Source organism: Leptinotarsa decemlineata, unplaced genomic scaffold (assembly GCF_025532065.1).
Source record: "Leptinotarsa decemlineata unplaced genomic scaffold, Ldec_3_MD MMD2_tig00000576_RagTag_RagTag, whole genome shotgun sequence".
In the NCBI taxonomy this organism is placed as follows: domain Eukaryota; kingdom Metazoa; phylum Arthropoda; class Insecta; order Coleoptera; family Chrysomelidae; genus Leptinotarsa; species Leptinotarsa decemlineata.
The window spans coordinates 7,577,278-7,602,830 of record NW_027412551.1 but is presented as its reverse complement, the minus strand read 5'-3'; the positions used below and the strand labels follow the sequence as shown (position 1 = coordinate 7,602,830).

The 25,553-nt window shown below is 35.0% G+C and overlaps 1 protein-coding gene across 1 annotated transcript in view; it reads left to right on the top strand.

Annotated features, from left to right (window-relative positions):
• Positions 1–23,793, top strand: part of LOC111506347 (lysine-specific histone demethylase Su(var)3-3) — a 327,809-nt gene extending 304,016 nt beyond the window's left edge. Inside the window, exon 7 of the mRNA XM_074174323.1 lies at positions 23,738–23,793. Within this exon, the coding sequence (XP_074030424.1) occupies positions 23,738–23,778 (41 nt within the window). The 3' untranslated portion in view covers positions 23,779–23,793. The remainder of the gene's footprint in view (positions 1–23,737) is intronic.
• The last annotated feature ends 1,760 nt before the right edge of the window (positions 23,794–25,553 follow it).

The window sequence follows — 25,553 nt, the reverse complement described above, 5'->3', positions numbered from 1 at the left end:
CTAACTCTTTTATGAAACTCGATGCTTTCAGCAATTTCATTTTCGATTAACAATGTTGCCAAGTTTGTCAATCGAGATTGATATATTATCGATCTCAGATAGTTTTTCATCAGGTTAAGCTAACAAAAACTCCCCTCCTCACTAGCAACCGTTACATGTAAAGTTAATTATATTCCTAATGGTATCCATACATTTGGATATAGTTCTTCTAAGATACGATCTTTGATGAAATTTAAATTAAAAACCGGAGTAAACACGTTCTTTCCAGGCGAGAAGAGTTCAGACTTGAGAGTTTATCACACAACAAACAACCATCTATATCCGATTTTGAGTCTAGAGTTAATTTCAATTGGAGATCAGTACAGAGTCGTACTTTTCTGGAATCAATTTTATATTGTACAAAAAAAACAAGATTCTGAGTATTCGTTTAACTGTTCAAATCTTCTTTCAACTGAGTGTCCAAAAAAGTTGAAAAAGTCCAACTCAAGTTTTTTTTTCCGTCGAAGTTATAGGTTAATTGCTGACACTTTCATTAGCTTCACGCTCAACATGTCGGATTGTGGCTCCAAATACAAGTTCAATATCTGATTTTTCAGCCAACTCTCTGTGGTTAAGAAGGCGCTTCTGAAGCCTGTATGTCTGTATTCTTCTGAGAAAGCACGGCATCAGTGAAACTATGAAGTTGAAATTTTTTTATTGATCGACTAGGGTAGTAACTTCATGGGAGACAAGAAGATCAGTTTTCTGAATTTCAATAAAGTAATTGAAGCGTAATTGAATTTCACAAACTTGGTAGCAAACTGCTTTGACATTGCTCATTTTTCTTTCCAAAGTGTGTCACTAGGCTTTTCAATAGAGAACCTGAGAACAATGAGCAAGCTCTGAATTACCCCAAATCAGTGGCACCTACGGCCAGATGGCTTCGACAATTGCAGAACTAGCCAAATGTTACACCCATGCTCAATCGCTAAAGAGATGGGATGGAATCAAAGGAAGCAATTTTGCCAGGATCACCCTGGGCGACCCTGAGAAGCTGGCGCCGAAGAAATTTCTGATGATATCCAAGAAAAATCTACGCTTAACACTAGGATTTCTGACTGGCCACTGTCAACTAAGGAAACACCTCCACAATATGGGGCTAGTGGACACACCTTTATGCAGGATGTTTGTCCTATGCGAGTGCCCAGAGTTATCGTCAATAAGAGAGTGTGTGTTCGGCGATTCTTGGCCTACACCTGCCCATATAAAGGAGATGTCTCCCAGTGACCTGTTCACCTTCCTGGAAAAGACAGGATGGACGATGACCTAGGAGGACAACTCTTCAGGAGGATGTACAATGGGGCACATGTGACCTAAGTGCTGTGGGCTTACACTCACTCTACAGATAGAGATTCCCCAAACAAGGTGACTGATTTGTGTACATAATTCATACTTTAAATCAAGTACGTGATGAAAAGCCATTTGTTTTTAGTTACATAATAAATAATTCATTGTATTTGACATTCGATCATACAGATTATGAATTTATTCCATATGTATGGAATAAATTCCTGAAACTGATCGATTTTTATTCCTCAATTGACAATTTACAGTATGACAATATTTTCCCCCTCCAGCACCCCTTCTGAATTGAAAGCACCCCCTCGAAAATTTTAAATAGCAAAGGGGGTCGTGTGGCACCTTGTTGGAAAGGGATTTTAGTCCTCTGTTCAGCAATATGAAGTTTTTTGAGTTTGGTGCAATCATAACTGAGAAAATTAATTTTTACAATTAAATTAAATGTTCAAAATGACTACCATTATTCACTTTTTGACAATAACCTGATATATTAAACAGTCCATCTCCTGGAAAAAATCTTTGAAGATACTAAAATATTAGACAAAAAGCCAAATAAACAATTGATATGAATTTAGTAGGCTGCTGTCATTTAGGTATTTAAAGTTACTAAAAGACGTCAGTATAATATTTGTGGGCGTATTAAATTTAATTATGGCTCATTTGTCCGAGACTCAAAGAATAGACAATTTAATTATGATTGGTTGTGGTAATAAAACAAGAACTCAAAAGGAGGTTTGTGAGATTTTTAATAATAAATCCCCTGGTCAACACGTGTCGCAGTCTACAGTTAGCAAAATTGAAAAAAAGTTTCGTGAAACTGGACATGTAAAAAATATTGGAAAACCAGGTAGAAATGTTCAATTTACTGATGAGAAAAAGTTAGATGTACTTCTAGGGATTGAGGAAAATCCGCATAACACAACTCTAGAACTTGCCACCGACAATGATGTAAGTAAATCATCTATTCTAAGAGTTTTACATAAAGAAAAATACCACCCTTACAAAGTTCAGTTGGTTCAAGAGTTGAATGAAGATGATCCTGATAGAAGGCAAGAATTCTGTGAATTGATAATGGACAGAATGAACGCAGATTTGCAGTTCATAAACAAAATAGTGTTTTCTGATGAAGCGACGTTTCATTTAAATGGAATAGTTAACAGACAGAACTGTAGATATTGGAGCAGAGAAAATCCACTGAATGTGTGCGATTCACATTCAATATCCTAAAAAAGTTAACGTATGGGCTGGTATCATTAACAATAAAATTATTGGCCCTTATTTTTCTTAGGGCACTGTTAATGGTGAGGTTTATCTAAATTTTTTGATCAACTTTTCAGTGCCTACATTACAAATACATTTTCCCGATGTTATTCATCCAAATGAGATAGATCGAACTATTTACTACGAACAAGACGGAGCTCCACCGCATTTTGCACGTACAGTTTGAAATTATTTAAACGAGGTTTTTCCCAGTCGGTGGATTGGAAGACGTGGAACGATCGAATGGCCGGCTAGATGTCCCGATTTTACTCCTCGATTACGTCGAAACGGGGTTATTTAAAATATAAAATATATTTTAATAGACCAAACAATATTGCTGATTTAAAAGTTAGGATAACGGAAGAAATTAACAAAATAACCCCCGAGGTCATACAAAATGTTGTACGAGAATTCCAAAATCGCGTCGGTTATTGTCAAGAAGGTAATGGTGGTACTTTAAACATTTAATTCAATTGTAAAGTACATTCTAAAACAAATTATAAATATTATGTGGCATTATTATCTTCATTCTACGTAAAGTTTTGTAATACCTAGAGACATTATCAAAATTGTACATCCTAAATATCAATGTTCTCAGTTATGATAGGTGACAAACGACCCCCTTTGCTATTTAAAATTTTCGAGGGTGTGCTTATAATTCAGAAGGGGTGCTGGAGGGAGATAATATTTTCATACTGTAAATTGTCAATTCAAGAATAAAAATCGACCTGTTTCAGGTTTTTTTCACATAGTACATAATAACCCTAAAAATGAATTTATTCTGTACATATGGACCGCACTGTAGTTCGAAATACGAATCGATATTTTAGGTGTCATATTAATTTACGAACGGATTTCAAGTTTAACCCAATTGGGAATCAATTGAGTTATTTTAATAAATAATCATTTCATGACAGTACAAAATGAAATTATATCACTCTATATTGTAATATATCTGCATATCAATTATTTATTTTATTTTTCATGATATGAAAAAATTAAGACCTAGGATGCCAATGATTTTCAGCGCCCTACCCTAAGGCCGCTACTGGATATAATGTATATAAGTTTCTCATGATTGAAATATTTGGTAACATATTGAACTTCATGAGAACTTTTGAGAAATATGATGTTTTTGTTTCCTTGTTGGATAATTTCTTAAGTGAAATGTGTGGAAAAAATATATATTTCTCGAATCAATAATGATTTATTCAAAACTTAGTGACTTCTCAAGAACAGACAAATTCTTTTGAGAAACCCTTCATCTATGAGAACTTATCTAAACCGTTCTGAATATAATTATGTATATTGAGAATTGTTTTCGTTTTCACTTTCTTAGTAACTAGAAGTACAGGGGTGCGCAAAAGTCCGGAAAAAAATAATATCTTTTTAACCGGTATTTTAGGAAAAAAACGCTGAAACGCGTCAGTTGATTTCACGTTGTACGCATTTTTTGGCAATAAAATGATTTTTTTTCAACCCCTTAGCTGCAACACTCCCCAACTTTTTTTTTTCGAATGCAAACCTATGTCGTACATGGGCTCATTGAAAAGCTCGTAAAAAATAGATTCTGATCATACCCTTTATTTTTTTTGTGGTTACAACGAAATGAGAAAAAAACTCTTTTGAAAAGTTACAAATACCTAACTTAGTGCTACCTACGAGTGAATTAACGTAACAGATGTTGAAATTGGCCTCCACCCCCTACTTGGCAGGCTCCTAGGCGATGGTAAAACCCGTCTACGGAATTCCGAATGGCCTCAGCCGGTATGTTATGTGATTCCACTCTAATTCTGCTTTCTAGATCTTCAATATTAGCCGGCCTATTTTGATAAACCTTGTCTTTCATATATCCCCAATAAAAATAATCTAATGGCGTTAAGTCTGGGGATCATGTCGGCCATTCAATTGTACCACGTCGTCCAATCCAGCGTCCTGCAAATATGTCATCGAGATATTCTCTGAAATGTGGGGGAGCGCCGTCCTGTTGGAACCAAAGTGTTTCAGTGGGGATATCTGGATCTGCTTCATTGGGAAACATAACAGCTAAAGCAGGGACTAATTCAAAGCGTAAAAAGTCTAAGTAGCGTGCAGCTGCAAGGTTTCCCTAAAAAGAGGTATGGCCCTAATATTCTATTGTTGATGATGCCTGCCCATACATTTACTTTCTGAGGACGCTGCGTACGAGCTTCGCATATCTAGTGTGGGTTTTCCTGACTCCAGAATCGATAGTTGTGCCTGTTAACTACTCCATGTAAATAAAAAGTAGCTTTGTCCGAAAGGAGTATGTTGAGTGGAAACCCATAATTCTCGCCACATCGCCTCATTATTTCCTCATTATTTGCAAACACCTGTCATAGTCATCTTCCAAGAGCTCTTGGACAAGACATACATTATATGGGTGATATTTTTCTGTTTTCAAAAACCTCCCAATTGTATGTCCAGACGCAGGATTGTTTTGGGCTAATGAAACCGTTGACAAATGTGGATCTTTCTGCAGAGATACGGCATATATGTATATTATTTGAAAATAATAAAGACCTTTATTATTATTATTATTAATGTCCAATTTTTGATTTTCGTCTAAAACATGTGGCCGGCCACTTCTTGGCAAGTCTTTCACTGTACCATGTTCTTCAAATTTGTGTAAGATTTTACAAGTAGCCTGGGAAATGTGATTTTCCGGATATTTTGCATTAAATAAAGTACACACCTCACTTCGACTCCGCATTCTATCCTCACATCCCAACAATATCAAGACTTCGATACGCTGCCTCTCTGACAATACCATTTTTGTTTAGTAAATTAAAAAAGAACACTTTGAAGGTACCCAATTAATAAACTAAACATACATTATTTTCAATTTCACCCAGAAATGCCTCAATTTTAAAACTGAGTCAAGACAATAGTTCTTATCAGAGTATTCATTTTGGTACAAAAAATGCAACAACCTTTTTCTCTTTTTGAGGTACACTGGTAAACAATTGCTTGGGATGGAACTAATTTTATGTGTAAGTTTTTCGTGAAAAAATAAAATCCACAGAATGTATATGCTACATTACGTTATCAGTTTTTGCACATATCAATAAAATTTGTTGTGGTGCCTGGCCCGGTTGGTCTGTTCTTAAAATTTGTAAACTTTTGAATGTAGGTACTGTGGTGATACTTAGAAATTATTGAGCAATGTACATTATCACCACTTATTTGTTTTTTGCAACGTGATTCACCCGTAGATATCACTAAGTAGGTATTTCTAACTTTTTTGGTTTTAAAAGAGTTTTTTTCTCATTTTGTGGTAACCGCATGAGTAAAAAAAAATAGAGAGTATGGTCGGATTTCAGTTTTTACGAGCTTTTCAATGAGCCCATACACGACATAGGTTTGCATTTGAAAAAAAAAAGTTGGGGAGGGTTGCAGCTAAGGGATTGAAAAAAAATATTTCATTTAATTGCCAAAAAATGCGTACCGCGTGAAATCAACTGACGTGTTTCAGCGTTTTTTTCCTAAAATACTGGTTAAAAAGATATTAATTTTATTCCGGACTTTTGCGCACCCCTGTATATTCAACCATTTTCATAAATGTTATCAAAAATGTAATTTTGATGCCCTGTTTGGAACCTTTGGTGTAGTAACGAATATTACTTTAGTTTAATCCCAACACCAAGCATTATTTTCACACCTTGACACATGTTTCAATCACCAAGTGTTGGGAAAAAACTCCGGTAATATTGATCAGAAATGATGTGGCAAAACCCATATTTATCAACCAGTGCCTTAAGATATCAACAGAATAATCGTATAGCTGTCACTGTCTTTCGTTTTATGTTTCCTTCTCTTTTCTGTCGCATTAACGCCACTAATAAAAACCACAAGATCGACGTTATATTTGTTTTTACGTCGGAATTAGAACCTTGTAGATACAATCACAGTTTCACAACACCTTTAAGAGGAACAGCGTTCAAGATAAAGATGTGAGATGCTATAATGAAATATATTACGTAAGAGAACAAGAATAGTATCGGTACAGCCCATCGACAAGCCCGCTTCATCTCATTAGCAGATAGTGCCAATTGATATGTTTTTAATTGTTGTTGCATCCGCGGCCCTGAGTAAACAGATGGGCCATTGTGATTTACATTTACATTCGGAAATGAGCGGTGATGATAGTAATGGTAGTAACAGGAGAAAGGTGAACACGCAAGCACGTACTTCGGTAACTGCAGACGGGTCAGATGGGCATCAAAAAAAAATAAATTATGATTTCACACTTTCATAGTGCCTTTATCGTTTGATCGCCGGAGCATCTGGGATGCGAATGTTTCAGACGATGCTTTGAAAACAATTATGTGTTGATCTCGTTTCTTTCAGGCCGCCTTGGCTGTTTTGTTTGAATGATCTGGAACTGACTTCGATTTATTCACAAATAATGATGAAGGATAACTTAGCTAAAGCTCTGGCGGCAGTAAAGGCTAAAAGCAAAACACTCGATACAACTATTACTCCAATCCCCCAATCGCCACAAAAGAAAAAACCAGGATAGGAATTTCTGGCAAAAACTTAACAATCTGCACTGATAGCAGAGAAGCCATATTAGCTTTGAACAGACAACATGTTACCTCAGGGATAGTACTAGAGTGCCACCAAGATTTAGCCAAAGTCTCGGTAGATAATAACATTATCCTGAGATGGAGTAAAGGTAATCGCATTGCCGACTCTTTAGCCAAGAGAGCGGCTGGACTAAGAATTTTAGGACTCAGTGGCACCTACGGCCTGATGACTTCGACAATTGCAGAACTAGCCAAACGCCACACCCATGCTTAATCCCTAAAGAGATTAGATGGAATCGCAGGATGTAATTTTGCCAGGAACACCCTGGGCGACCCTGGGAAGCTGGCGCCGAAGAAATATCTCGCGATGACGAGGAAAAATCTACGATTAACAGTAGGATCTCTGACTGGCCACTGTCATATCAGGAAACACCTCCATTATATGGGGCTAGTGGACACACCTCTATGCAGGAACGGGAAGATGTAACTGTCAGGCATGTCCTATGCGAGTGTCCGGAATTATCGACAATAAGAGAGTGTGTGTTCAGCGAGTCTTGGCCTACACCTGCCCATATAAAGGAGATGTCTTCTAGTGACCTGTCCACCTTCCTGAAACGGACAGGATGGACGATGACCTAGGAGGACGACTCCTCGAGAGGTTTTACAATGGGTCACATGTGGCCTAAGTGTTGTGGGTCTACTACACTCACCCTCCCTACTCTACAGATACAGATACTGCAATCCCTGTTAAAGATCTGTCCCAAGCTTCCCAGATGACTATTGAACAAGTGCAGCAAGTGGAGGAACTTTTAAATGAGCCGGACAAGAAAAAAATCAATATTTTGTGGAAGATATCGAATTTAAAAAAAAGATTAAACAAAGAAAAATTCAAGAACCGTACCACTTAGCCTTCTGTTGAATGAACAGAGCGAATTACTGACGTCAATCAACCGGCTACCGTCCATCCGTTTCGGGGTATACCTCTTTATTTTTCTGTACTACAACTTTGTGTAGTACAGAAAAATTGATAAGGACAAATTGATAAGGTTGTCTAGCGCATGTGTTTTCTACTCGTTTATAATTTCAATGTGATTTCAACACGTTTTGTATCACTATTGTGATATTTGTATCATGGTAACGATTATCAGTAAGATAAATAACGCATTCATTAATTTTCATCACTTGTTGAAGTTGTTATGTATAATGTTTGATCTCAACAATGTTGCCTTTGAGCTGTACCTTCGTCTACATTGTCATGTTTTACTTGTAAAAATTAATAAAAAATAGACAAAAATTAAAAAATTCCTCCATTGGTTTCAGATGTTTTAGGTCTTCAGTAATAACCTTGCTCAAAATTTCACAATTCAAACAATAACTAACACCTGCAAATGCATTTTTGGAACGATACAATTAAGAAAAACGGCGTGTCTTGGACTTCTGCGACGTTATTCCATATGAGATCCTCTTGGTTCGTGACCGTTCCTTAGAAATAGCTATGACACCACCAATACCAAGGGATTTATATTGTTTCCAACAGGAATCTAATATTTTGATTCGCAGACGTCTAGTTTCTCTTTTTCGGCGAAAACAAGAAGTCCTATGTATTGAACGAAAGTAATTTTCCATGGAGAGAATCGGGGTTTTTCATCGACCTTTTTTAGGTCTTCCTATTTTCCACAATCTGAAAAATATAAAAATTGTAATGGAAATCTCCAAACAAGTGTGGAAACGGCAAACTGTTCAGTTCATCCCAATGCGTAAATTCTGACAAAATCTTAAAACTTGAATTGATTCGCAGCTGTTTCATCACCACAGTGATCTGTAGATAGGTCACCATAGTCAAAGAATTGTGTGATACCACACAATACAAAGGATGTATAAATGGATTGGACGGGTCTTTGTAGATTGTCAGAAGTCCGAAAATTCTCCTTACAGTCCAGGTATCTAAAATAGGTTTGGCAAAGCCGAAAACGATACCAATGACAGATTCTGGTATGGTGACACCGCTTGTAGCTTCATTCCTTGCAAAGCAGTAAGCTATTTCATTACCTAAAGGGAAATCACTCAGCCGCTGTCTGAAATAGAATTCAATGTTTTAAAAACTCGAGCATCAGTTTTCTCCAAGAAGGAGAATATGGCAAAACCAAAGATTAATGAACCACTTGATTAGAGACCTAAACATCACAAGCGAACTTGATGTCCCGGTACATCGTAGTATGCCTGAGGAAATGTATTTTTCCAGAAGATAACGAATCCTCACGCCTCAGTCATTTCATCCGCTTATAGCTATAAAATAGTTACCTACCTATATTTTTGGGAATCAACGTAACACTCCTTGCACTACATTTTTTTCAGCCCTTTCGTTTAGAGTACGCCGTGAATTTCTCGAGATGGTTTTTCCTATTGAACATCGATCGATTTATAATGAGGTATAGGTATCTGATAGTTTATTTTATATTTCAGGTAAGGCGCTGGGCTACTGTCTTTTTTCTAAATGAGTTGGTCAAGGTTCAAGACTGATGAGGTGAGTGTAATTTTTATATCCAATGTTTTCTGCAGAGAAATATTCAGTGTTATGTTTGTCAGAGTTCATAAGCATTTATCATTGAAAGGTCCGATCAAAATGTCTGACGTCACTGGAAATGCCTTTATTTCAAGCTGACCGTCCGGACCGTCTGTGACGTCAGCACTATGATGAATAGATATAGATGACCACTATAATCAACCCATTTTATGGAAATAATAAATGAAACAGACAAGATAACAAGTGATTTGACATAAATTTGAATGAAGGAAATTGTGTTCTTTTTATCATTACGGCACCTGGCTGGAGCTGAATTGAAAAGAATTGTGCTCGCATCCTGGATGGATATAAAGTTATAAGGAAGTGCATATCAAAGTTTTCTTATTCTTGAGAAAAAAATTGTATATCCTCTTATTGTGGCCGTAACCGTAATACTCCACTCCAGGCCAGCCACCATCTACAGGTACGTCTGTCGTTGGCTGGTCAATTCGTAATCAAGGTATGTCTTTAATAGACACATTTTCAAGACATGACTTAAATATGACACATGATCGCTCGTATAACCATGCATTAACTACTTTACCATTTACATCTGGTCTTCGAGATCATATATGAACAGACCACTCCTCTAGGAAGGTTCAGACAAGTTCCACAGGAGATACTTTTCACTGGAGGAAAATATACTCATAACAACATTTTGACTAGGAGAGCTCTTTCTATTATGTATACTCTAGTGCGTATAATACTATAAGTAATACAGTTCGGTTGCTTGAAATTTGCATTGCCTAATTGCTAGATTTGAATTGAAACGGGGTTTTTGGTTACTAACGTAGAGGGAATCTCATAGCTATTAGTTTTCCCTTAACAATTCATGAACATTTACTTCCCTTAGCAGCTTTATCAGTGACCATAGAATAGAGAATACAAGAATGACAATCTTTGGATATATCATTTACTTACCATTTTTCATTTTAATAATGTAAACTCTGGTGTATATATATATACATGGGGGTACTTGCTTTATAGTAAATATATAATTTATTCCATTAGATATCACAACTGAATATCGTTAACTGTTTTCCTCACGATACATAAAAGATTATCATTTCGACCCACTCTTCCGAAGAAGCAGCTAGCCACATTTTTGTACTAGTGAAACCAGCATTATGGCCCAAACTTCTGTAGGTTATACAAGACATATAAAAACATTTTAAATATATTCACTAACCGATGACAACCAACTAGATTTAACGATTATTCTCATTAATGTCTCTGTAATTGTACACATTGAAAACTGTCACCGAACCTGTATGGAGATCAAATGATTGTCGTATCAATTCGTCGCCTTGGAACTTTAGAATTGACGTAAACATCTTCGCTCGCTGGATGTTCTGTCATTAGCCGCGACATGAAAATTGTGCGAATTCACGACCCTTTCGCAGAGTTACAATGCAAAGTACGATTTAAATTCTTTCCATTTTTAATGCTCTCACTTCGTAAATGCGATTTCGATCGAGATGGGTGTTCCTTGTCGCTCGTCTCTCGGCTTAGTTTGTCAGGCGAGTTCAGTGTTGCCAACACAAAGAAGATGTTCTGCGCGAGTTTCATGTCAGGGTTAGGTTATAGGGAGGGTCATGCGAAACGTCATGCAAAAAACGCAACACATGCGCGAAGATACTGAAAATACGCAGATTTTGCGTGTTTTGTATCTTGTTGGCAACCCTGGTCAGCTTCGTTCTCCGCAGTATGCAAACTTGCTGAGAAGCAAAATCTCGACGAGATTTATATACATGATTGGCTCATCGTTTTCGCGAACGTGGTTGCCACGGTCGTCGTTCACTTGTTCTTGACGAACAGCAGGAAATGGAAAGCTTCTTTAACGATGTTTATTGCCGATACCATCCGTTTATTGTGTTGCTTCGATTTTTTATCTCGACACCATCTACAACTGCTTTTCGTGGTATTCTATATTTCGACGTCAGGAATAAACCAGGGGTGATGTGTTATTTTTTATTGACTTTGTTCCTGTAAGAATGTATCAAATTATTCGAACAAGAAACGAAGCCGAATCCAGAATATTTATTTTATATAGGTTACTCCTCTCGGTTCTTTAATAAGTGGTACATTCATAGATCGACAATTTTAGTCGAAAACTATAACATACGACTCCAAACACTTCCAGATCACTGTGAGTTACATCCCTGACAACCGCGACCTCTGTGCACTTCATTACATTTCACTTTATACATCGACATGACAACTGACAGTTGACTTGGGCATGTCCTCTAAAACAGTTACCAACATGTTTTCAAAGGTTTACGACAAATTATCTACTTTTATATATCCCATCCAGTGTTTTCAATAATGTAGAAGATCTTTCTATGTGCCTAAACTTTTAAAGTGTTTCCTCATTGATTTCATTCAGTAATGTATCATAATCTATTTGCAAGCTTCACATTTATGATCTCAACTTTCGTAATTACCAATTCACTGGTTGAAATTTTGTTATTCTTGGAACGTCATTTTGTACCAAAGAGTTTTCAAAAAAGAGCTCGAAAGCTAGAACAAAGAAAAAGACCAAATTTTTTCGTTTCCGACTACAATACCAGATCGTTGTCTCTCAACTTGGCCAGTCGCGCATACCAATCCTTTCTTTCTCTCTTTCTGTATTCTGGATATCATATAAATCTGCTACCGTCTCAGGAATCGTGAAAAATCTGTTGTAACTCCCAGTTTTTTCTGGTTCACCATATTCCTTAATTTCCTCGACAGGTGTCGATGAATTTGTCTTTCTACCTCTCCATCTTCATACAGAAATTGTGGGGAACTTACAAAGGAAGAAAGGAAGCAATTCATTTCAAATTAAACTCTCCACAAAGATGTGTAGATCATGTCTAGAAGCTACTGAAGAGTTTTGATGTTTGACTTCAATTGCTCTCTTCTTTCCATTAATAATTTTCCAAAATGTTTTGTATTGTTGTAAATCATACCCGGAAAAAATTAACTCCGGACGCTGCTGGTCTTCGTCAATCGATTGTGACTCGGCCGAAATCTCGCTCAACTCGACTTGTGCTTCGCGATCGTTCTAGATGTCGCGTCGCTTCGAGATACTTCCAGTAACTTCCCTATAGGCTTCTAGAGACCTCCGTAACGATTATGGAGGTTAAAGATAACGAGAACCATCTTTGTGTGTCAAAGAGTGTTCGTTAAAATGTGCTGAATGACGGTGAAACATTATTATAACTAATAGTAAAAAATTGTTATACATACTGTTGAATGACAGTACGACAGAGACTGAGGTGGATCATTATTTGTATTTTTCAATTTACGCTTTCCACCATGCAAATTTTGCTCATTTATTACTTACAATTTATTACAATGTATTATAACAGTAAGCACTAAAAAATCACAAAACCTATTATTCAAAGCTGATAAGAAAATTCAATCGATGTCTCCCACGTTTTATCACAGCAATAATTCTAGGTTATATTGACGAAATTAATTCATATCATATCCTGTGTCTATGCCAACGCCATTATGGAGGGTTTTTGAACTGTTATTCAGTGCTGAAAGTTGGACACATTTTCAAGCTTCCTTCCATATTAGACGATTCTCCTTATTTCTACCCTCTATAAACTTGTGATGCACTGTTTAAAACCTTTGGTGTAGTAATGAATAGTACTGGAGTTTTTTTCCAACACCAAAACGTTATTTTCAAAACCTTGACATCCTCTATAATTACGATATATAAACACTACCAATACGCAGATCAGAGGAGTCTAGTTGAAAGTGCGGTATGGAGTGATCTAATAAGGCGACAGACATTTGAGTATTAATTGAACAGAACTGGCCGCTACTTGATGAAAATCCATATTAAAACTAATTAATACAGTTCATTATATGATTTTCACTATAAAGAGTTTTTAAAAAACTGCGACACGTGTTTCGCTATACAATACCTTTCCCAAATACTATAATTTCTCAAGTATCACCACTTTGTTTCGAGAAATTTCTAACGCAAAGCACTCAAAATCTGCCTCAGGGAAATAGGATCGTTCTTTCATAAAACTCTCCGCACGGCACCGCATTCCGCAAAGTCGAATTTCCTCTTGAACCGATCGAGTCGGCAGCGGCCATGGCCTATGTGATGGACTAACAATGCCTCGGCATCGAACCACGCAAGGACAGGCGGCAATTAAAGAGCTCGAACCATCTGACAAACTTCATTCAAGACGTTCTTCCCAGTATTAACGACAACACAGTAGACTAGTAGACTGTAGAGGTTCACTTCCATTGTTTTTTCTTTTCAGGCCAATAACCGGTGAGTAAATGAAATGAGGAAACTTTAGTTTCTTACCAAAACAAGCATAACACCAGAAATGCAATAGTCTTCTCGACGCACGTCTCACCAGCCAAGTTGGCGTTTTCGGTATATGTATACGCCGTATTTATCTTGATCACTTTTTCTTTCATAGTCGTTTATTTCACGCATGATACTGATTGTTCTAGCAGGGGAGCCCACGATGCAAAATGGGGATTTACTCGAGCGTCATTGAGACATATTAGGTTGCAAAGCTTAGATGATAAGAAGAAAACAATGTTATATAATATATATACCTTTTCATTGGTGGGGGAAGCGGCTATAGATTTTTAAATGTAAAAAATACTGTTGCATGGACATACTCGAGCGCGTCAGATATTGATAGCATAAATGTCCTACGTATTTTTTATAATGTTGGTATGTTAATCTGATCGTTTGCATGATGTGGATGGTTGTACGTAAGGGTTAAAAGTGAAAAGAAAAAGAAATTAATCGAGCGCGTCAGATTTTCTAAGGGGATGTTAAGTGCAACAAAAAAAAGCTCTCATTCAATAATCTGACGATTTCGATCTGACGCAAACTCGCGGTGCAAAAAAATTCACTAGTTTGAAATACTCAAGTGCGTCAGATTAAGATATATATGGTTCATCTTTATGTTTTAGACGTGCTGTCTGTTAATCTGACGATTATCTAATGGGATTCGCTTAATCTGACAAAAACAATATTTTTTTTAATTTTTTTCAATTCATTGAACTTAATTAATTGAAAAGCTCAGGAAATATCATGCAAATAAATAAGTGTATGTTTTTTAAGTAGAATACTTGTATTTATAAGAAAATAATTTTTGAAAAATGCTCAAAAAATTTAATTTTTTATGATCAATTGATTAATTAATGAAGAAAGGAGAAATTAAACTTTCCATGATTCTTACCACTTTTATTTGAAACTAACGTTACTGCCGTTTCCTCCTATAAGGACATTTTCAAACTTATACAATATATAAGTTTGAAAATGTCCTTATAGAACGAAACTGTAGTAACATTAGTTACAAATAAAAGTGGTAAAAAACATTGAAAGTTCACTTTCTCTTTTTTTCATTCCCCACTAGTGGCTAAGTACATATTTGAAGAGAACCATGTTAGTATACATATTGATTGAGTCCGCTAAGGTAAGATTCCAAAAGTTGTCAGTAAATTTCATTGAAATCGATGCACTAAAAATTGACAGTATTCCACAACATTCCAGAATATACTGGAATGTTGTGAAATGCTCGGGAGAAGTCTGTAATGTCCAGGAACATCCCAGGTTATTGTGGACTTTCTGAAGCCTTTTTTGTATAGATCTGGCTATCCATTGGAAGGGTGTATAAAGCAAGATCAGTCATCCTCTCATAAAGTTTATTATTTCATTAGCACGCAATGTCATATCAATTTCCTAAGAAAAGCTCAGTATCCCGTAAGTGACTAATAATAATGACCTTCGATAAATTTACTCAAACAAAAGTATCAATTTTATTTTTGAAATAGATGAGTACCTATTTACCTGAAGACATCAGAAAACAGCAGATGTGATCTTAAATTTCGAAATAATTCACTACTTCAAACTAAACCAACGCAAAAACACATTTCTTCATCACACATGTTCGCGACAGGCCGCTTGAATTAATTTTCTCCAGGAATAGTTTCAATTTTGCGAAAGATATTATGTGCATGCATTTTTTTGATAAGGGTTAATACCTTATTAGTTACCATATCATATATGTGACCATTATTTTGAATATTAAAATGGGTAAGGTGTGCTGTCATGGACTTTCTTGTTCACCTATGGAAGAACAACAGTAAGCAGTGAATTGTTTTCTTATATCTTAGAGGTATTAGGCATCATTTTTTATAAAAGCTCTCATAGGTAGCACCACCGCCCAATTTATAACAAATACCATCACATAATTCACACAAAACATTAACAAATTATACACATAAAGCTTCTTGAATAATTTCGTCCATTGGTGAAAACCATATGAAAATCAGTTTGGTAGGTTTTCAGTTCATTCAGTTCAGAATAATCGGCAGACAGCCGGAGAATCTAATTAATAATACTTAGTGATGATTATACAGGGTCCTGCAACAGTGGCGCGGTGTTCCATATCTCTATATAGGAAGCAGATAGGAATCTAATTTTCTATAATATTACCTTATTGCTCGAGCTCGACAAAATAAAAATATTGGCGGTCACACAGGGTGTTCGATTTTTTCTGGGCGGATCCCAACTGTGTCTTTTTAAATGGCAACCTATATTTTTTATCGCTTTTTCGGTTTCTTCATAGAAAATAAAATAAACTTTATGTATATCTGCACTTCGAAAATATTGCCGGTTTTCGAGATATCTAGCATGACAGGTTTTTTTTTCCAATATTCGTCACTCAGAATATTTGAAATTATAAAGTGGTGCCAAGTCCAGTTGAAATTTTTTTTTGGTCGAATATTCTACATTGGTAACTCTCTCAAACGATATATCTGAAATCGACCTGTGATATACAGGGTATGAAAAACCGCTTGCCAAATATTGTAAATGAAAATTTGCAAAATCTTCCTTAGATTAAATGGAACACCCTGTATATTATTGATCCATAAGAAGCGCCAACGAAACCTCTACAAATTTCATTAAGTATTCCCTATGGCTAAGTTCAATAGTTTTTCTTAAATGAGCATTTCTTTCGAAAAATGGTCATTTTTTCAAAGCGAAATCCATTTGACGACTGATAAAAATATACGAAAGATATCTTGTTTCAATTTTGTACATTAGAAGGTGTCCAAACAAATATTTTTTAACGAAATAAATGTATGTACCTATCACTTTTTGCTAAATGGAAAATTATTTTTTCATTGGATGCAGAATTTCACTCATAAATCGTGCAATATCAAACCAAACAAGTTAAAAGAAAGAAACATTATAAATAACTATTTTTTTCATGTTATTATATTCATTCAGAGCTTGAGTTCTAGATATTCAAATTTGTCAACTGGCAAATTACAAAACTACAAAAGGGAGAGTTTAATTAAGGTTGATAATGAAACTTTTATAAAATATGTTCAACATGTCTTCCATTTTCTTGAATGCAGAGCTGAAGTCTATGTTTGAAAGACTGTTCTACCCTGCGCAAGACAGCTGGTGTAATGCTGCGAAAAGCATTCGTTATTCTAAGTCGCATATTTTCGGGAGAAGTTGGTGGCTCAACGTAAACCATATTTTTTATGTATCCCCATAAGAAAAAATCTAGTTTCGTCAAATCTGGTGATCTAGCGGGCCACCGTACAGGCCCATTCCGTCCTATCCATTTATTGGGAAATACTTCATTTAGATGATCTCTCACTTCTGCCGAATAGTGAGCAGGTGCACCATCATGTTGTAACCACATTCTATTGCGGAGTTCAAGAGGAATATCATCTAACAAACCTGGTAAATCATTTCGTAAGAAATTGAGATACATTGCACCATTCATATGTCCCTCAAAAAAGTATGGACCAATTACATATTCTCCAATGATGCCTCCCCAGACATTTATCGACCACCTATGTTGATAATCCACTTGTCTCAATAAGTGAGGATTTTCTGTCGCATAATAATGGTAATTATGTCGATTTACAAATCCATTTTTATGGAATGTCGATTCATCCGACCATAAAATATTATTGAAAAAATATTCGTTTCGACGAATTTTGTTCATGGCCCAATTGCAAAATCTCACTCTTTTCTCGAAATCAGCATACAGTAGTTCTTGATGTAACTGAACGTGGTATGGATGCAAGCGATGTTTCTTCAATACTCGTTGCACTGATCTCTCACTTATATCCACTATTTCCCCAATTTGTCGTTGACTCCTACTAGGATCTTCTTCAACAGCAAGAAGAACTTGCAATTCATTATCTTCATTAGTAGCTGGCTTGATGCGCTCATGTTTGGAATAATTAATAGATCCAGTTTCAACGAATCGTCCCAAGACCTTTCGGAAAGATCTTTCATCTGGATGCCTTCTATCTGGATACCGTTGAGAATAAATTCTACTTGCCAATAAACAATTCCTGTCTGATTCACCTAATATGAAAATCATATCAATCAAATCACTTTTTGATAACAACATTCTGATGAAATTACACCGACAGTTCAACTTCACGATTGACTAAAAATTTCAATATTCATTTGCAGCCAAATATTTTGTTCTGTCATTTGCCAGACTACTTGATTTCCAATAAATATTTCATTCGCTGAAAGGTTGTTTTAGACCGAAAGAATATGGCACAAATTCCGAGATTTTTGAAATTATTGTAACTATTCAAGAACGTCCATTTTGTGGTGTAATTCGCAACTTGTTTATCTAGCAACAGGTAATTTTAGGAATGGGCGATATTTTAAGGAAAGGGTATTTTTTGTATATTCTTATCAGTCGTCAAATGGATTTCGCTTTGAAAAAATGACCATTTTTCGAAAGAAATGCTCATTTAAGAAAAACTATTGAACTTAGCCATAGGGAATACTTAATGAAATTTGTAGAGGTTTCGTTGGCGCTTCTTATGGATCAATAATATACAGGGTGTTCCATTTAATCTAAGGAAGATTTTGCAAATTTTCATTTACAATATTTGGCAAGCGGTTTTTCATACCCTGTATATCACAGGTCGATTTCAGATATATCGTTTGAGAGAGTTACCAATGTAGAATATTCGACCAAAAAAAAATTTCAACTGGACTTGGCACCACTTTATAATTTCAAATATTCTGAGTGACGAATATTGGAAAAAAAAACCTGTCATGCTAGATATCTCGAAAACCATCAATATTTTCGAAGTGCTGATATACATAAAGTTTATTTTATTTTCTATGAAGAAACCGAAAAAGCGATAAAAAATATAGGTTGCCATTTAAAAAGACACAGTTGGGATCCGCCCAGAAAAAATCGAACACCCTGTGTGACCGCCAATATTTTTATTTTGTCGAGCTCGAGCAATAAGGTAATATTATAGAAAATTAGATTCCTATCTGCTTCCTATATAGAGATATGGAACACCGCGCCACTGTTGCAGGACCCTGTATAGAGGGGGTCTCGAAGATTCTAGAAGTTCATCGAAATGAACGTTATGAATGTTTACAATATGCATTTTGATCATTCCAAACTATCCAAACTATGTCTATAATAGACATTTTAATCATTCCAAACTATCGTAAACATCTGTACATCACCCTTAGGTCACATTGAAATGTGGAAAGATACAGCAATCGTCGTTCGAGAATAGTATGCAGAAAAAGTGTTGATTATTGCATAGGGTGCATCTTTGATGGGAAAAGAATAAGAATAGGGAAAAGAATAAGAAGAAAAATATTTTGATCAGGAATTGGTTGAAAAATCAACCGACTCATGGCCATTGTGACCTATACTTTATGAAATGAGCCTGGAACATGCACTTCATACAAGTTTGAATAAGGGCAGTTCGCCAGCAGTTTTTTCAAACATACAGAAAACTCACCCCACAAAATATTTTTTCCCACTATTTCTCGTCACACGTTTAATATATTAGCACAAAAACATCTTCATGATGTTTGCCAGTGTGAGAGACTCAAAAAGTAAATGCTGCTTTTATTGATTTCTTTGAATAATTTTCACCTTTGTTGATCTGAATAATTAAAAAAAAAACTTAATGGAGAAGTCAGTCAAGTTGTGGAGAGAGAAAATTGTAAGTTCGTTCTGTATGGTATTACTGAAATGCAATATGCATTTCTGAGGGACACATATTTTATTTATCAACAACTTATCTTGCATATTGCATATCGAAATAGGAGATCCAAGATTTTTATGAGACCTATTCATATTCGTAGAGAACATATCTGTTCCACGTACCAAATAAATCTCATAAACATAACCGTTTCCTTGAAAATTGACTCTATTCCTAGGAATATTATCTGTTCAACAATTCATTTAACTACACACCTTAAACTCACTTTGAATGTCCATTAAGCATGAAACCTAACATTATTACAGTATTGCGTGATTTGTTGTAGAATTATAAAAATTCCTAAACACATGTAAAGCTTATCGACGTTCAATAATAATTTTTTCTTGCCATAAATGTATTGTTAGTAACAGTATGAGCAATATTTACCGCTGCGGACGCATATATAATGTTCAAGCTGTTGATAAAATTGCAGAAATAATATTAACATTAGTTCAGAGCGTTATTGGTATTTTTTTAATGAACAGTGCTTAGTCTAGAGTACAAATGCATATGTGTTTATCAAAGGAATAATAAATATAATAAATTGTAGTGGACTTCAGATTAAGATTTTTCATTGTAATGTTGAAAACACAATTATTGTTCATTCATTTTCATTATAGCTACACAAATCGGTTTTTTATATTTTTCTATTATCATTCACGTCTTTTCATATTAAATGTTCACATTCCATGCTATTCCGAAATCAAAATATACGTGAACTGTTCAAAAAATATGGTCAATATTCAAATTTCATGGCGTACGTACATTCGATTAGCGAACAGTTTCAGCTGTTTAGCATATATACTGATTTCAGTAAGGCATTCGATAAAGTTGATCAATACATACTATTAGAGAAATTGAGTAGTTTTGGATTATCATATAACCTAATTTGCTTATTTGAAAGTTACTTAGAAAACAGATACATAATGACTGAACATACTGGACACACAACGGGACAATTTGAAGCAAATTTTGGACTACCTCAAGGTTCCAACCTTGGGCCGTTTCATTTTGTAATCTTTATTAATGACTTGCCTAATGTGCTAACATCATCAGAAGGCCTTATATTCGCAGATGACTTCAAAATATCAAATAAGAAACGGTGAGAGATTGTGTTATGTTACAGAAGGATTTATAAGAATATATTGCATTTCAATCTAAGTAAATGTTCTGTTTTGACTATAACGCATATGAAGCAACAATATATTTTCAATTATTTATTGGGGGGACAAAGCATGAAACGCAGCACTGAAATCAAATATTTAGGTATTACCTATAATAGCACATTCTTATTTGACAAACACTTGGAGAATATAGCGAAGTCAGCCAATAAAATGTTAGGTTTTGTGATAAGACAATCGAATACTTTTAATAATATCAACACGCTTAAACTTCTGTACTATAGCTAGGTTAGGAGCAGGCTATAGTTTGGTTCGTTGATTTGGTTCACGGAATCTCGAAGTAATTTGAAAAGATTAGAAAAAATTCAAAATAAATTTTAAAGACTACTATACTTAAAAAAACATCACGTATATCCTAACTACAAGACAAAAAGATCCACAACTCTAAGGAATGAATTTAAGATATTATCCTTGAAAATAGACGACAAATCTCAGTTCTGGTATTTTAATCTGTCTGTATATCTTTGATTAGATTCAACGTGCGCCGGTTTCGATGTTTAATATTCCTCCATCATTTAACATTTCGAGATCATCTACGGTAAACATGTTTCGACTTGCAAATCAACTCAACACACTGATGGAAATAGAATGGACAGTTTCTACCAGAATCTTCCATAAAACAATTTTGAGTCATTTAATTTCTATCTCTATATAATACAATTCACATATTGTACAATATAGTTATATGTAGGTAAAACAATTTTTAGGTGTCTACATTTTCTGAATATTGTAAATTTTGTGAATTTCATTTGACTTTGTATTTTATTAATTCGGATCATGTAATTACTTGTTTATTCATGTAATTAAACCTCAAGGTTTGTATGAATAATAAATAAATAAATAAATGAACATAAATTTTCAGTTTGCTGTTGACAGAAATAAATTGTTTGGCGTGTTCGGCGATTTTCTGCAATCGAAAATAATGGATCAAAAAATGTTCATACAATTTTGTGTGAAAAAATGGAATTAAGTGCTCAAAACCACTTGAAATCTTGACAGTGGCATACGGTTATTGTGCTCTGAGTCAGAAAAATGTTTACAAGGTTGTCAAAGAAGGTTGAAAAGATATGAATGACGATATTCGCCCTGGATGTTCCACAGTACATCAATAACCGATGAAAATGTTGAAAAAGTAAAGAAAATAGTTATTAGTCCAGTAACTTTATACATCACAGCATGCGTCAAATCCGGTAGTTCTGATTTTTTGCACACTTGTTCATGATGTTGGCCTATTGAATAGTCCAAGTTTGTGACCTCGAGCGCTTTACGCAACTTTGTCACAAACCGAAAAAACCGCGAAAAAATCAGGTTTTTTCAAATTTTGGCGGACTAGCTTTCGAAAAAACTTGCTTTGTAAGTTTATAAAGTAGACTAAATTTGCTACAATATGATACTAGAACTGTCGTCTCTGTAGACCCAATAGTTTCCGAGATTATTCATTTGATTATTTATTAGGCCAACATCACAAACATGTCTGCAAAAAATTATAACTACCGGATTTGACGCATACTTCCCCATACTTTCAGGCGACAAAGTTACTGGATTATATGAAGAATCGTCGAATCACTCTTAGAGAAGTTGCTGAGGATGCCAACATATCGGTCAGCTTATGCCAAGCAATTTTTTCTGAAATTTTGAGCATCGTTCAGAAATTGTTGAATCACGTCAACGGCGAGCCAGATTTGCTTAAAAGGTTCATAACTGCTGACAAATCATGGGTATATGGTTATGGCAGCCATACCAAATATCAATCTTCCTGATGGAAGAGTCTAGGAGAGCCAAGACAAAAAAAGTGCTACCGTGGCGTAGTGCTTCAGGAGTTCTTGCCATATGGTCGTACGGTCAATAAGGAGTATTATCTTGAAATTATGCGCCGCTTGCGAGAAGCAGTACGAAAAAATCCCCCGGCGGACTAATTTATCATCCTGCGGGCGATTAATTAGTCCGCCGGGCGTTAAAGTAGGGGCTAAAGTGAATTTCAATCTCATATCGATAGAAATCTATATTCCGATGGTTCCAATAAATGCAAAATAATTGAAACATATATCTGTCCTTATAGGTACATGAACACGAACAGGTAATACAATAAAGAACGATATAAATAGAGCGCCCAGTTTGGAAATAGTAGTTAATGTGTTGGATACAACAGGAACAAGAACCAGAGCACCAGCTCTGGTGTGGTATTGCGACTTTACCACATCGCTTTCGAGAATGTCTACCGCATCAGTAGGCGAAACGTCATACATAAAAACCTGCAGACCACGGCCAAAAAACCTGGAAAATAGCCTCCATATAGTTATCTTCGGTCATGAAAGTTTACATTCTTAGATTTTTAACAGTTGGCAAGTCCATACAGGTACTGCAGCAATCTGAAAACTAGGCATTTGTGAAATTTGCCGAGTTTATCATACCCTTGAAACATATTATATTTTTGAATTCAATTCGAGAGAAAATCCGTGTACTCAAATAAATATTTGTTGAAAATGTATCTATTATTATTTCATCATTGCCATCGTTTCCGTGATAACAAAATGTATAGCCTCTTTTTATCAAAAGTCATGAAAAAATATTGAGGTCATTTTCACGCAAATAAATGAATCAAGATTTTCAAAAGTAATACTAACTTAAATTAACATAATTCAATTATTTAAAATCATTTGATAAATTGACCAAGCATATAAATCGCTTTTATTTTTGTTGGACGAAAAAAAGTAAAAAAATCAAATTTGCCATGCAATGAATTGATATTATGAAACTAGTTTTCAATTCGAGGAAAAGCAGTGACGTACATTTCTTTTCAGAAATATCTGGTCTACATTCCTGTATGGACGACACTGGTTGAAACCTAAAAAAATGTTCCACTTCAAAAAATGGCTGTTGATGCTTAGAAGGCGTGCGGTAAATTTAATGAACAATTTTGGGAAATTATTGAGGTTATGATGGAAATAACAATTTTTTTCTTACTTAGGATCCTGTAACTCAAAAGTAAGGAGGTTTGAACATTTCTTTTGAAATCCCCTAAGTACTCGGGACTAAGGATGAACATCTAATGGAGAATTTGACTATTTTTAGGAAAAGTGTATATGTAATATAACAATATAAACCAAAATATTCAAAATCATTTTTTATTATTCTCCAATTATACTCCGAAATTCAAATATTTTGAATTCATTTCTAATTTTTCATCATTTTCTGAGTTCTCAAACATGAAAATTAAAAATTTGATGTTAAAAAGAAAGTAAACTGTGTTGGGTAACATTGATTTGTATTCTTTTCATAATAGTTAATTTGATAATATTTCGATTTGAATAGTTAGTGTGACTCAAAAAGAAATTTGAATAAATCGTTCGCAATTATAATTGGACAATTCACCCTTTGACAGTCATCATGATTGTTGATGTCATATTTCGTTGGTATATGAAAAGTTTTCAAATCACATCTGATTTATTTGAAAATTCCACACCTCTAATTTTGAACCATTCAAAATACGTTATTTTGACAAATAACAAAACAATACAATAACAGACCATTTTTGACAGATTGCTTTTTATTTGTTCACATAATATATTGATACATTGTTGAGAATGAAAAATAAATTTTAAAATTATTTGATTTTCTATCACAATTCGATGTGGAATTTTCTTACCTAATACCACGCAAGGTCAAATTAATGTCCGGAAATTTTTTCTCGCTCATGAATATTTTCTGAAAATTTCAAAATATTCATGAGCTGGAAAAAATGTCCAAAAATGAATTGACCTTTAGTGGCATTACTAGTCAAAAAAGACTTTATTTTCTTAAATTTCCATTACGGAAAATACCTTTTCGCGCAAAATTATATTTTAACGTTGCATCTCTAATGAGAAAATTGGGAGTTAGCTCATTTCACCTTCATATATTTTTTCGGTGAGGTTTATGTTCCACGCTAATTGGTTTTATAATATATAAACGATCTTCACAAAAAGATAACTTTATAAATCGAAACATTCACATCTCTATTTCATTCAACCTTGAAGAAAGTCGTAAACTGTGAGAAAATCATCTTCGGAATATAGCCTGTCTAGTGAACAATTACCAACATACAGAACACAGAATGTTATTTTATCTTCCTACAAATTATATCTACAGTTAGATGTAGCGATGCGTTCGGTGTTCTCTCCAACAATTCTTGTAGTTGTTGGGAAGAAATAAACACCTTGTTTCCTGTTTGTATTGAAATACCTAATCATTACTGGAGTATAATGTATTCGAGAACTGGTGAATGGCGGCTCTGCCACAATTCTTGTACACATGTCCGAAAATGGTTGGGAAAACTCGGTCAAGAAGTATTTTTTTTATAAATATTATGTCAACGTTATTTGTGTGAACTCTCATATCCGAAGATTCAAATAACTTTCTGAAATAAACCATATGAAATGCCAAATCACTAAATTGACCAGAAATGTTTTTTAAGGGCACAACACAAGCATTACAGAAAATTCTGTAAGGCGCTCTCTAAGCGGTTCGTGTGCGAAAGTAGCGATTCACATTGGATTTGAATAGCTGGAGATTAAATCCATTTGGAAAAACGTTCTCAGGAAGTTTATTCCACATAAAAGCAGTTCTTCAGATGAAAGA